The sequence below is a fragment of the Phalacrocorax carbo genome, chromosome 6, assembly GCF_963921805.1.
Source record: "Phalacrocorax carbo chromosome 6, bPhaCar2.1, whole genome shotgun sequence".
NCBI classification, from domain to species: domain Eukaryota; kingdom Metazoa; phylum Chordata; class Aves; order Suliformes; family Phalacrocoracidae; genus Phalacrocorax; species Phalacrocorax carbo.
The window spans coordinates 48,071,383-48,084,889 of record NC_087518.1 but is presented as its reverse complement, the minus strand read 5'-3'; the positions used below and the strand labels follow the sequence as shown (position 1 = coordinate 48,084,889).

General features: G+C 39.1%; 2 protein-coding genes across 4 annotated transcripts in view; both read right to left on the bottom strand.

Moving 5' to 3' along the window:
* The window catches only part of AGBL4 (AGBL carboxypeptidase 4), a 984,974-nt gene that overhangs the window by 355,469 nt on the left and 615,998 nt on the right, over window positions 1–13,507 (bottom strand). The window lies entirely within an intron of this gene.
* Window positions 10,187–13,507, bottom strand: part of BEND5 (BEN domain containing 5) — a 32,484-nt gene continuing 29,163 nt past the window's right edge. For all 3 annotated transcript variants that reach the window (XM_064455130.1, XM_064455129.1, XM_064455131.1), the window contains one exon: window positions 10,187–10,380. In XM_064455130.1, coding sequence (XP_064311200.1) covers window positions 10,220–10,380 — 161 coding nt within the window. In that variant the 3' untranslated portion in view covers window positions 10,187–10,219. The remainder of the gene's footprint in view (window positions 10,381–13,507) is intronic.

The window sequence follows — 13,507 nt, the reverse complement described above, 5'->3', positions numbered from 1 at the left end:
AGAATCAACTGGTTTCTGCCCTCGGTATTACAACATGCACTTGAACTGCTCTGATCTTACCCCTCCCATCATTAAGCTTCTAGTTAGTTAAAACCTACACACCCCTCACAAATCACGTGGGAAAGGGCCACCTTCGGTCACCCGTCAGAGAGGGATGAAGCCCAGATTAGGTAGAATATTACAAGTATTTTTCCTCTTGAGCTCATCAGATGAGGGTCCTCATTTTCACTGGATCAGCTCAACAACGCTGTCCTGTCAATTCTTTCTAAATGAAACCTGGACAAACCCACATGTGAGCTTTAAATTGGCAGAGATATTAATTTCAAATCAATAGGAAATACAAAAAATATCAATAGGCATTTAAGAGTGAAACATTAATTACTTTTCAAAAGGTTCAGTACACAAATTTCCTGATGCCTTTACAAATAGAAGCCAATAACATGATTTCATAACATTTATAAATGACTAAGTTAATTAACAGGGAATCTTCAGAGAGATGATGAAGGAAATTTAGAAGAACCTTGTCTGACACTATTTGAAATTCTCAAAGGAAGGAAGGGACTTCTTAAAAAAAGATTAATTACAATTTTTTTTCTTTACCTTGATATAATTTCTGTTTACATATTTAAGTCGGTTTTGACCTTCAAAATACTGGCAAAGAACAATTTTCATTAAACCGTCTCAGTGGAAGAAGTTGGATCTTCCTCATCTTGTCTCTGAGGTTAACTGAGAATATTAATTATTTAGCAGGTTAAACAAAATATGTGTAAGTCCTATCCATAGCAACCTTTCATTTGTCAAATTAGACACAGCAAAGGTTGATGTATAGTAAGCTCTTCTCCTATCAGGTCTGATTCCTTCATGGGGTTTGGCTGGAGGCTCCAGAATGAAGTCAGTCCACAAAAGATGCTGTCTCTCTCTAAGGATACCCTCCCTTCATTGTGAGCGTATATAACAGCATAACGATAGCAGCTCTTCACCTTTCTTTGGCAATTCATGAGTATCGTCAACCAAGAAAACTCCGTAACTATCCTGAATATGGTACAAAATTTAACAGTGGTAAAATGACCATGGCTTTCCTTTCTTCTAAGTTTTATTATTTCAGTGTCCCCCTTTCTGTGAAACTCTGCTCACCTGTTGCTCTTTGCAGCCCGGTTTGACACCATCACCCACCTGCCTGGCTGAGCTATGAATACGTGAATAAATAGTTTGGCAAACAGGAAGAACATGCTCTGTCTCATGGTTGGCACATGTATAGTACCAAGTCAAAGAGGAAAGTACATTAGAGATAAATACTAATTTTAAGAGCAGTATTTTCATGACAGAGCTATATTTAATAATACAGTAAAAAGGGAATTACACCGGAACATCGATTGATTAAGAATCAATTAAATATCAGTTTTTTCTACAGAGGCAAATTAAGTTTGCCCCATAAAATGAAATTACAACTGTTTTATATGACATTCTAACACAAAGTGACATGCGTCCTAAAACATGAGATTGTATCACATGAACTAATAAGGTACTTAAGAGCGTATCAAGAACTACTCTATGGAAAGTATTTCCATAAAACTAAAATGAATTCGGGTAGATGTAAAGGAAAAATATTACAAAAACAAGTTGCAACCTAGAAAACATTGGCAGTGGAAGACTGAAGACACCCAGTCTGTTGAGATGTTCATGAGGTGGAGAAATACTAAGGCAAGAGAATATTAAGAAAGAGAAATCAAGAACAAGGAATTAAAAGTTAATCCAGAAAAATTCACAGAGAAATAAGGCACAAGTTGACCAGCGAGGATAGTTGTTACCCACTGGAAGGAACTACTAAAGGAAAAGATGGATTTAACACTTTGATGCTTTTTCAAGACTGATTGTTCTTCTAAGCAGCATGCTGTGGTCCAACCAAGGTTTCTCGTCAAAGGAGCAATTGAGCAAAGCTTTCTGACGTGTTCTGCAGCAGACCACAACATCTCATCAAATGACCCACCAGCAGACGCACCACAGCCTGCAGTCTTTCCACCCACCTTTAGGCATGTAACTCAGCAGCTAAGAACATCCTTCTTAAGAACTGTACTTAGATCACAGAATTCTGAAACAGCTCTTTCTTTCTGAGATCAACAGGTGGCTGTTTTTCCTACAGTAAATGGAAAAAGGGAGTCCCAGAAGGCAATTTAAAGTCATAAATCAGTATAATCTGTCAAAGCACCCAACGCTTTCCATTGCTCTTCTGATGAAAATGACAATCCAGACTTCGGCACCACAATTAGGTGGGAAACTTCCAGGCTACTGAGCCTCTGAAAAAGCAGGAGATCCTCTGTTTTGAGAAATCAACATTTGTAAGAGATACTGCTGAAAGATCTGCTTATTCCATCTTACCTCTTTGAGACCTTCACATATGAGTAAAATTTTCTTTGCTACAATCCATGCTTTGGCATGGTAAGAAAAAAAGAGAAAACGCTGCTATGTGAAGTCCCTCAACTGCAAAGTCTGCCCTACGGTGACAGCAATGCTACCAGATCTCCTAAGGAAATGCTCTAGCTCTGTGTCACTTATCTCCAGGAATAACAAGCAGGTATTTAACTTCAGAACCCTGCTGACAACACGCAAGGCAGGAATTGTGAAATGCTTCCATCTCCTTACCTTTAAGGCAAGCACAGAAGGCTGCCTCCCACTTGCAGAAGGAACAGAAATGAAGACCAGGAAAACAGACAGGGCTGGCTGACATCACAAAAATTATCAATCTGTGGATTTACATGGCATAGACAGATTTATACAGAATAACAGTACATTACATCTGTAAACATACAGCTGTGTAACTGCACTAGAGGTTCCTGGCTGCAGAAAAAAACACTGATTATTCTACTTGTTAAAGGTTAAATTCTTGGCACGTAAAAGTGATTGGACTTTTTTAATTAATAAAACTTCTGGCTGATTGAAACCTTAAATGCCAGTCAAACTGCTTGAGAATTTTCTGTTTGGCTACTGACCTAATCTAAATTGCATATATTAATTCTCTGTGGGAAGGTAAAAAAGCCTACGTGACCCCTCCACAACCTGTTCCTAGGCGTCCTGTACCATCCTCCGCATTTGGCTGCTGCTGAGTGGATCTCAGTTACTTTTTAAGTTTAGGAAAGCCACAGAGTGGAAGCTGCATGTGTTTACCAATGTGGCAATGAACAGTCTTTGTTGGATTTAGGGGACTTTGTCTAGCCTTTAGGGGACTATACCTAAAGAAAAGACTCCCTCTAGGTTGTCCTATCCTATCCTAACAAGGAAGGTGGTTCCTTGCACTGTGCTCCAAAGCAGAGATGATGCTACGAGATCACCTTCACCCCTGCTTAGATGCAAAATCTACCTCCTTATTTGCTTATTCCTGTAAGGATGTGCAGTGAAATGCAGAACTTACAGTGTACATTGGTCCTTGCAAATGCAAAGAAACGAGCAAGTGTCAAAGCATTTTAAAATACAATGCAGGAAAAAAATGTAAAATCCTACTTTCAGGAGTATTAGTTTGTCATAATCTAAGACTCTTCGAGAAATGGAAACACAGAACATTAACTTGGAGACAGGTGCTTTGTCCCATCCACCTCCAATCCTGTTTATTTTGAGAATTATTCTTCACAAGGCACCTCCATAAATCCTGCAGAAGACTCCATACAGAAAGGGTGGAATATGGTGCATCAAAATGGAGTATTTTCAACTATCAGTGGGCTGATATCCCAACTCAAAGATCAAGAAAGATGTCTCCCATTAAACTTCTATTCTGCTAATATAAGAAAAATGGAAAACACATGAAAATACTTTTTTTTTTAAACTAAACTACAATCCAGTAAGATTACTGTAAATATTTCTGAAGACTTTAAAGATATATTTTACTTTAAAGGAAGAATATGAAACCCTCCCGTGTAAGCTTTTTAATTCATCCAAGCCTCATGTGGAATGGGCTGGTACCAGTGTGATATGGCACTATCAGAAGTATTTCCTCTACTGCTGTCCCAATACATCCTTCACATTCATTAGGGTGAACACCAAAGAGCGTTCACAGCCAATTCTTCTGATAATCAGCTGATCCCAAGAAACTGGCACCCTTCTCCACTCCAAAAGCTCACGCTAACTATAATGGGTACACATGCACCAATAAGCATAATTTCTTATGCTTCACAGGACTTCTAGCAATTGTTATCCTACAATAAAACCTAAGGCACCCCCAGCCTCCCCTTCCCTTCGGTGTTCAGTAAATTTTCTGTGACTCTAATTTCAAATCACTAAAGACTAAAATTTAATACAAAAGTAGGTACTCTAATTCATGAAAAATATATACTAATAAAGAGTTTAGTTCTGTTAAGGTTTTAATATCAATAAACAAGGAACATAGTGTTGCTATAAATGTGGAGGAAATAATTTCCTTTGAAGGAAGTTTTCTAGCCAGAAAGCAGCACAGAAAAAAATCCCTTTAGGCTCAGCTTCTTCCCTTTCCTCCCAGACTCACTTTCACCTCTGTTCTGATCCAGACATAATTAAACTTCATCTGATGTCATAGGTGAGGTATTTTCATCTTTATGATAAACAAATGATGTCACAACCATAGGACTGATTTCACTGCAGAACTGAACAAGTGGGTATGTGATGAGTAGAATGGAAGTTATAGCTCAAACATAAACAGCAGAAATAATTGCAAAAGTAAAGCAAATGAACATCCAAGTAAATGAATTCCTTTTTGAATCACTGTTCCTGTTTTCCAAGTACAAGTGATTCTCCTTTCCTGTTTAGGAAGCCTGAGGGGATGAAAAAGTGTCCAAGATGGTGAAATTAAAAATTAGCTACTGAGCATGAAACATGCAATGATTGCACTTCATAACATTTTTATTGCATCAGTTTTGTATGAATCACTTCACAGTTCCACAGTTATGATGAAAAAAATGACACGAATAAAGTCTAAGCAATTGATGTTATGACTTCATCAATCCAAGACTAAAGGCATGCACAGAATGACAAATATTTTCAAGAATAGCGAGAAAACTATCACCTCATTCTGAAGAAGCACAAGTTTCATCTTTGTTCTTTTCTGAGGAGTAGCCATTCTCACACCAAAAGATGGAATATTGAAATAATCCTCAGTATAGCTCTATGTGACACAGCCTTAATTTCTCTTTCAGGAACAGTGAAGGTCTAGGTTTCTCAAGAATTATGAATGCAGCTAACGCACAGTGAGGTTACAGCTAACACAGAACGCTCCCAGTTCAGAACATTCTCACTCCTTTGCGGTTTTGCATCAAAGTAGTATTATTTTAACAATGACCTGCACTTAGCTTTATTTTTTAAAGGTCTGCAAATTCTGAAGGACTGAGGCTGAATTACCTTCACAATTTCACTAAATAAAAAAAAAAAAAAAGTTACATTTATTGCTACTTAAAACTTCCAAGTGGACAATAATCTATGCTTAAAACAACAAAGCAGCATCGTAGTAATCTATCAGATACAGCATGAAAGGTACATTGCTAAGAAGTGACATCCTGCGGGGAGACTGTACCTCCTTTTGACAGTCATGCAGGGAGCTAACCAAATGCAGCTTTAAATACCTTCTACTTACAGGTCAACTTTGACATGACTAAATTTTAGTCTGACTTCATTAAAAAAAAACCCAAACCTCCCATCTCTATAAAGCATCACTAAATCCAAACCTGTCCTGTAACAGCAGAACCTAACAATCTCTTTTTCTCTCTAAGAAATCACAGAATCACAGACTGGCAGGGGTTGGAAGGGACCTCTGGAGATCACCTTGTCCAACCCCCCTGCTTGAGCAGGGACACCCAGAGCAGGGGCACAGGAACGCGTCCAGGCGGATTTTGAATGTCTCCAGGGAAGGGACTCCACACCCTCCCTGGGCAGCCTGTGCCACTGCTCTGGCACATGCACAGGGAAGGGGTTTTTTCTCATGTTTAGCTGGAACTTCCTGTGTTCCAACTTGTGCCCATCGCCCCTTGGCCTGTTGTTGGGTACCACCAATAAGAGTCTGGTCCCATCCTCTTGCCACTCACCCTTCAGATATTTATAAGTATTGATAAGATCCCCCCTCAGTCTTGTCTTCTCCAGGCTAAACAAACCCAGGTGTCTCAGCCTTTCCTCATGAGATGCTCCAGCCCCCTGATCATCTTGGTAGCTCTCCACTGGACTCTCTCCAGCAGTTCCCTGTCCTTCTTGAACCGGGGAGCCCAGATCTGGACACAGTACCCCAGATGTGGCCTCACTAGGCCAGAGTAGAGGGGGACGATAACCTCTCTCAATCTGCTGGCCACACTCCTTTTAATGCAGCCCAGGATATTGTTGGCCTTCTTGGCCACAAGGACATGTTGTTGGCTCATGGTCAGCTTGTTGTCCACCAGCACTCCAAGGTCCTTCTCAGCAGAGCCGCTTTCCAGTAGTTCAGCCCCCAGCCCGTACTGGTGCCTGGGGTTGTTCCTCCCCAGGGGCAGGGCCTTGCACTTGCTCTTGTTGAATTTCATGAGGTTCCCCTCGGCCCAGCTCTCCAGCCTGTCCAGGTCTTGCTGGATGGCAGCACAGCCTTCTACTGTGCACAGCTTTCTTTTTTTAATTGAGTGGCTAGACATCTTGACTGAGGTATTAATATCTCTGGTAGGATTCTTTCCTTTAATATAACAGAAATTTCATTTAAATTTATAATAGGAAGCTCATTTCCCTTATAAAATCATTAACAGAAAATAAAGCCCTTTTTGTTAACTCTAATCTTGCTTCCTTGCAAGTGTGCCAGAGGCACTTTAATATGGATCAGGTCACGAATACCACAAATTACAGCAGCAATGCGTGGCAACACAGGATCAGATTATTCATGTAATACCTTCTTCCTTCTTCGATTTAAAAAAAAAAAAAAAGTAGTAAATAGTATGCACTGATCTCTCAGGACAAAGTCAGTTTCTCTTCAGTCTGTGTTTTTCTGATACTTACAAATCCAGGTTTACAGTATGAAGTAACGGCACAGCACAAACCTTAGAATGATGAACGTGGGGTATTACAGGGTATAATAAAACCTACTTCATTTTATGTCAAAATTCTCTTCTGTTTCACGTGATGTGCAGCTATGAAGTTAAGCTAGAGTGGGAAAAAGTAGGTGCTATTTTTGCATAAAGTTTTCTATGGTAGATTCATGCAGGTGCATTATGAACAAAGCAAAACTATGTACAAGCAGGCACAATTATGGAATAAATAATGTACCAACAAGAACATCATTGGCCATAAATGCAGTATAACATAGTGAAATTAAATTCAAAGTTAATTTATCAATCGGTATTTTAATGCAGAAAAGCACACCCCATTAAAGTTTGTTTTCTTCCTTGGGTAAAGCTAGAACACATGACAACTGTAGCCTATTTCCCTACTTGAAACGCACACACTTGGAAAGACTTGTAGGGTCTTCATACAGGTGTACGGGGAGGGAAAAGCCAAGAGTAATGACCAAGTGCAAGTGCAAAGATGTTATTCATACACACCTGTTATCAGAGAGCCCTCCACACATTGCCTTGCAACTACAGCGTGCAAAACTGGCTCATTATTAGCAAAAACTTATTTCCAGAAATCCAGAGATTCAGTTCAAGTTACAACACAATAAAGAGGTGTAGTACCTTTAATACGTCCTATTCCTTTACCATAAGTCAACAAACCTTCAGGTGATGCTCACATGAAAAGCCAGTTGCCCAGCCCAAAGGACACAGTATTAGCCCCCCACAATGTTACACTTCAAAGGGAAGTGAACCTTTTTATGCCACCAAAATACTCCTGCTGAACTCTGCTAAAAACTGCCTGCTGGGCCTCGGCTGAGAGGAACTCCAGGAAGAAATGGATGAGGACTTCCAAGATACCTTCCCTAGAAAGAAAACTGAAATTCTTCAGCAAGACGCAGCATTCACATCTGATGGGACAAATCGGTCAAGGAGAAGCCTTAGAAAGATGATGCTGGTTTTGCTGAAAGATTTAGAATCTTTTAATTTTGGGGGCCAGGCTGAAGTCCTAACTCTAATTAAATTTTAATCTCCTTTTCCCAGGTTTCATAAAATGCTGTCTCAAATAGGCTTATCTTCTAAGAAGTGCAGAATGATCTTCTCATTAAAGAATCTGTTACCACAAAAACACATTAGTACTAAAACCACAAAAGACTGAGGAAATTATGGACATTTTCTCTCAAACTAGTGGATCATCCTAATATCACTTTAAAAAAAATTGTGCATTCACAAGTCTGCTTGAAAAGTGGGAACTTGCTGTTTAAGTGTTTCTTCAGTGTTATCTCTATTTTGTTCTTTAATTAATAAAAGGATACATGCACTGACATTATAAAGACTAATTTGCTATTTAGCATCCCAAATTAGGAAGCATAAACATTTATGCACTTCATTAAACACTACCTAAGAACACTTTGAGATTAACAGGAGACAAGCTAGGCTGTTAAATGCAATTTCAGAATATGTGTAAGTCACTGTGAAAAGACTCTCCTCTTCCCGTCCGTCGCTATGAATGCTCCCTGGCTCCATCCTATTGGCACCAGCGCTTATGAAATGAACCTTGGAAAACAGTGATAGCCCACATGTCTGCACAAGCACAGGTGCCAGTTTAAGGGAAGGGATGGGAATGCAGGGACACGAGCAGCTTAAGTGGGACATACTCTTTTGGCAGCACGGCCTACTCGGATCGGCACAAGCCAATCATGAAATTTCACATTAGAAAGCATAAAACAAACACTTGCACCTTGAATTAAGACCTTATTTAAGCATATGTGGTGTACAGAAGACACAACATGGCCTTTTCCTCCATCACTTCTGAAACAGGTACTGCAGTTCTAGCATGCTGCCTCCTCCCCCCCTCCCTTCCCCTTTCCTCCATCCACCCCAGCCCTTTAAAGAACCCTTGCACTGTTCCTTTCAAGTTATCTATGCACACGGGACATGGAAATAAGTTTAACATTAAGATATACCAGTGACACAGGAAGATGATAAGAAATGGTAACTCTTTCAAAACTACAGGAAGCAGAATTTCTGCAGTAGAACAAATGGTGATACTCAGGAACAGACAGCCTGAAAGGCAGATAATCACATCTGTGTGCGTAAAACAAATGGAAGGTTTACTATGATCACCAATACGAATCCTCAAAATTGATTCGTACAGCCCTAAGTCATCTCTAGAAACCTTATTCTCAAAATCCTTCATGAAACAAGGCTTCAGGTTATATTCTTTCACTTACAAGAAGGTATAATTCAGACAACAAACTATTCCTTATAACTTTGCATCACAAATCTAACTTCAGTGTAGGAAATTATTTGTATTTTTTATTTAAATTTGTGCTAAAAGTGTCCACTGGTAAATTATGGGCTTAGAGGAAATAGTACTAAATTTTCTATTATACATAATCCTGCCATAGCGTGGCAATCTTTAAATTCTTTGTAAATACAAATACACTAAAAATAGAGTGTTACAAGAACAGTAATACAGACATACTGAAGAGCTTTGTACCATAACCAGAAACCTGTAAAGTGTCTTGGTGCCTGAAAAAGAACTGCTTTTAGATTATTTTTTTTTTAATGAATTATCATGATTTTACAAGTTAGAGCTTTGGGTCCTTTGATATTGGGTTTTGTTTGTTTGTTTTTTAAACTATGACAGTAATGGTGATCTATCTACAAGATAATAAGTGAAAAAGAAGCATTCTTTGAGTGTTTTTGAGCAAATATATTGTTAGAGATCAAAACAAAGATTTATAAAAACAAACGATTAAAATTTCAGTTCAGAAAAACACTTTGTAAAATACAATAAAACCCTTTTCCATAGCAAAGTGGATTTTGTACAGTTTTTCCTTCTAAGCAGATGTTTACTGCACCTAGATCCAACTAACTCCAGCAAAACAAAACGTAGGCAAAATGGGTTGGTGTTTGCAGAATTACAACCTATATACAGAACTGCAGGTAACATACTGAAACTCATTAGAAAAAACCTTTGAAAATTCACTGTTTCATTGTGAGTGGACTTACAATATATCTTACATTATTTAAAAGCAGGTTACACCATAGAAAGGCTTTTGACAGAACCGCTCAAAAAACAAATCAGTCATAGAAGGAGAGTAACGCTTCAAGTCAGCTTCTCCCATCAGCAAAAATGCCACACAAATCAAAAAACAACACTTAAGTAAAACACTAAGACTTTATTAAAAATCCAAAATTTATTGCAAATTGTATTTTGCACTTTCCCTCCTTTCTTCATTTTTACATGATTTATTGATATCCATGATTTTTTCACAGATGTACTTGTTGACTTTGGAGAGTCTCTGTGCAATTTCAGTTTCATCCACAGTTTCTTGTGCTATTCTATCATACAAACATTCTGGGGAGAAAACAAAAAAGGAAAGAGCCATTAGGATATTTTTTGAAAAGAATATAGCCCTGTATTGGGCTAACTACTCAAGAGTCAGCACTGAGTAAGCACTGTGTATATATGTTGCAAGACACAGAAGCTTTCATCAATTCACTGGCTACCTTGTTAAAGACAAGATTTTTCACCAGGCTTGAATCTTTGGCATGACCAACTTCCAGTTATGCTGTGACTACATTAATAGGCTTTCTATACAGAAAGAAGGCTAAATCCAACCTTTTCAAGCATCAGTCTTGCCTGCCTAACTCTTGCACTTGTCCATATCTCCACAGCAGATTGAGGATCTTCTCCCTGCTGAACAGCCTCACTAGAACTAGAAAATATGCCCTGTCCCTGGGCGTATTTTGCTTTTATTAGTAGATTTTTCAGGGTGAGAGCCATCTTCTTGCATGTTTGCACAATGCCCTTTGTGAACTTAACTGGGATACAAAAAGCAAGGACTAGTAATAACTGCAAAAGCAATGAGGGCAGTGACAGTCGAGACCATTCTGCTCCACAGAGTCAGTAGTTCAGTGCCAGAATCCTGCAGAGGTTACTAAAATCAGAGGTGGTGCAACACACCCAACTCCCTCGAGCCAGGCACGTTTTGGTTTTTTGTCTTCATAACCAGACCAGTGTATTTGGTTGTATAAGCTTCCCAGACTGATTAAACAATCTCTGTTCTGCTTTGCCTAGTAATCTATTCCAGTAGCCATTTATTGCTTCATACACAGAAAGCCATAGAGATTATCGTTTAATTAACATGGTTTATAACATTTCTAATGCATCATATTAAAAAGTTATGAAAATTAAGTACTATGCACGCTTTGTAGTTCATTTTGAAACCTCTCAGAAGTTTTATAAAAGGTTATTTTGCATTAACAAGGTTTATAACAGTGCTCACGCATCACACTTTTTATAATTTCTTTATTACATACTACACAGTAGGGATTTTTAAGAAGCTAGAGGTATCAGACACATTAAAAGCTAATGCTGTCGTTCAAAAATCTATTAAAGTTAGTCAGTCTGTGTCCACAGAACGATGAGAACATCTAAAATAATGTGAATTTTATGTGGTAAGATGTACTAAATATAAAATAAATAAAATTAATCAGCACGCAGCCTGATAGCTGAAGTGCTGATCATCAGTAAACTATGATTTGAAATACAGCACGTAAGAAGATGCATGCCACTGAGAACCTGAAGAACCCAGTGTGTTTGTAGGAGATGAATTTGTACTACAACCACCTCAGCAATACTCCCAGGTTGCGGCAGATCCACCTAGTAAGGTGAACTTCCAGTAAAAGACAGGTATGTTATTAGCTTAGCCACAATGTTAAACAAAGAATCACTTGACAGAACTCATGCATCAGCTGTGATTCTTGAAGTCAGTGTGACCCAGACAGACCCATGATCATCACAGGTTTTCCTCTTCCATCTCTATGAGGGGCTGCAGAGACATTTTAGTAGTCACATAAGGATGCTGGCTTAGGGGCTCCAATGAGTGGTTTTGGGGTTCTGCTTCTTCTTTGTCTTTTGGCTTTAGAGGAGCATACAGACCCCTTTGTATTTCTGACTGGACCAAAGATTCAAGCAGGCCTCAAAGACTAACAAGTAGATTTACGTCTTCCTGTAATGCCTGACCCAAGTCATTGGCCATGTAAGCTCTAACTTCCTTGCATTTCACCATTCATCTATTTGCCACTTCTTTTGTTTTCTTCTCCATAATGTAATAACACCTTCCTATTTGATCACTTCCAGCTTTCCAGGAAGGACTGTTGGCACGATGGGGCAACGCCTGCTAATATTGATGCAAATGCAAGGGACACATCGTGGAAAATCATGGTTACGTGCTACCCAGTACTGCTGTTATAGGAAGTTTGTCTGCTGCCACCTAAAACATTGGCAAAGCAGTTTAACTGATCCAAGAGGAGACTGTACAGTCTTGAGTCTAACAAAAAGGGTGTCAAAGACAAAGTGAAATAAACACTGGAAAGAGGAACATGGAAAACCAGGGTGTGGAACAGTAGAATTCAAATAAGGGCTGAGGCTGGAAGCAAAAGTATGACAGAAAACACAGAAAAATGAGGAAATTGGGAAGAGCTGTATTGCTGCACAGTATAAAGGTATGGAAGAGAAGAAAGGGAAGGGCCCCATCTGACTGTCACCATGTACCTGTTGGAGCATACTCCCAAACTCACTGTAGTCAAAACAAGGGGAATTAGAAGAAAACTATCATTTAAATGGCTCAAGCAACACAGACTGGCCCTGACTGAAATAGAAGAAATTCTCAGATAAGCAACCTTGCCAGCAGTGCTGAGCAGCAACAGCCTCCAGCAGCAGGGAAACCAGAAAGCTCTTTGCAATGGGCCAGTGAACAATAACCCCTTTTTACCATGTGTTTCTGGGTGTGAATCTGGGTAACCAAGTGTCTTTCCCATTAGGAGCTGACAAGGGTAGCCACAGCCACAGAGTTGACTCCTTACATGGCCAATATATCATTGCTTTGCTACACTGTTAGGATTGTACCAAAAAGTCCCAGCCAAAACTAGAAAATCAGTATGGAATAGCTTGCACTTCCACATATTTTCTTAAAGCAGATTAGTAAAAAAAGCCCCATGTCTTTTACTCATTTCTTACAAACTAGGAAAGATGACAGTACAAAGATCAGTTTCCAACTCTTCCCCACACAACACAGACACACACACACTCTCTCAAGGAATCGTATCTCCTACTTCCAAAACATGGTACTTGCAAGGCAGATCACAACAGCTCTTAAAGAGCTCATACTTAAGAGCACATAGCAACTAAGAACAGGAAATGCAGAGTAATGAAGCTCAATCAAATAGGGGGATTTCTTTCAGCCCTACTGCAATTTAGTATAGACACAAAACCTAAAATTCCAATTTCAGCACATATTCCATGAGGAACCGACTCAGTTCTGACTTAAAAAGAAGCCTGAAATACCAAGAGAGACAGAAATGAATGCAAAACACAAGCATGATGATACAAAGGGACTGAAAGTCACTACTCATTTTATATAAAGGAGGAGGCCTTCTCTCTCTCAAACCACTACATGCATGGACTCAGGCTTGCAGTT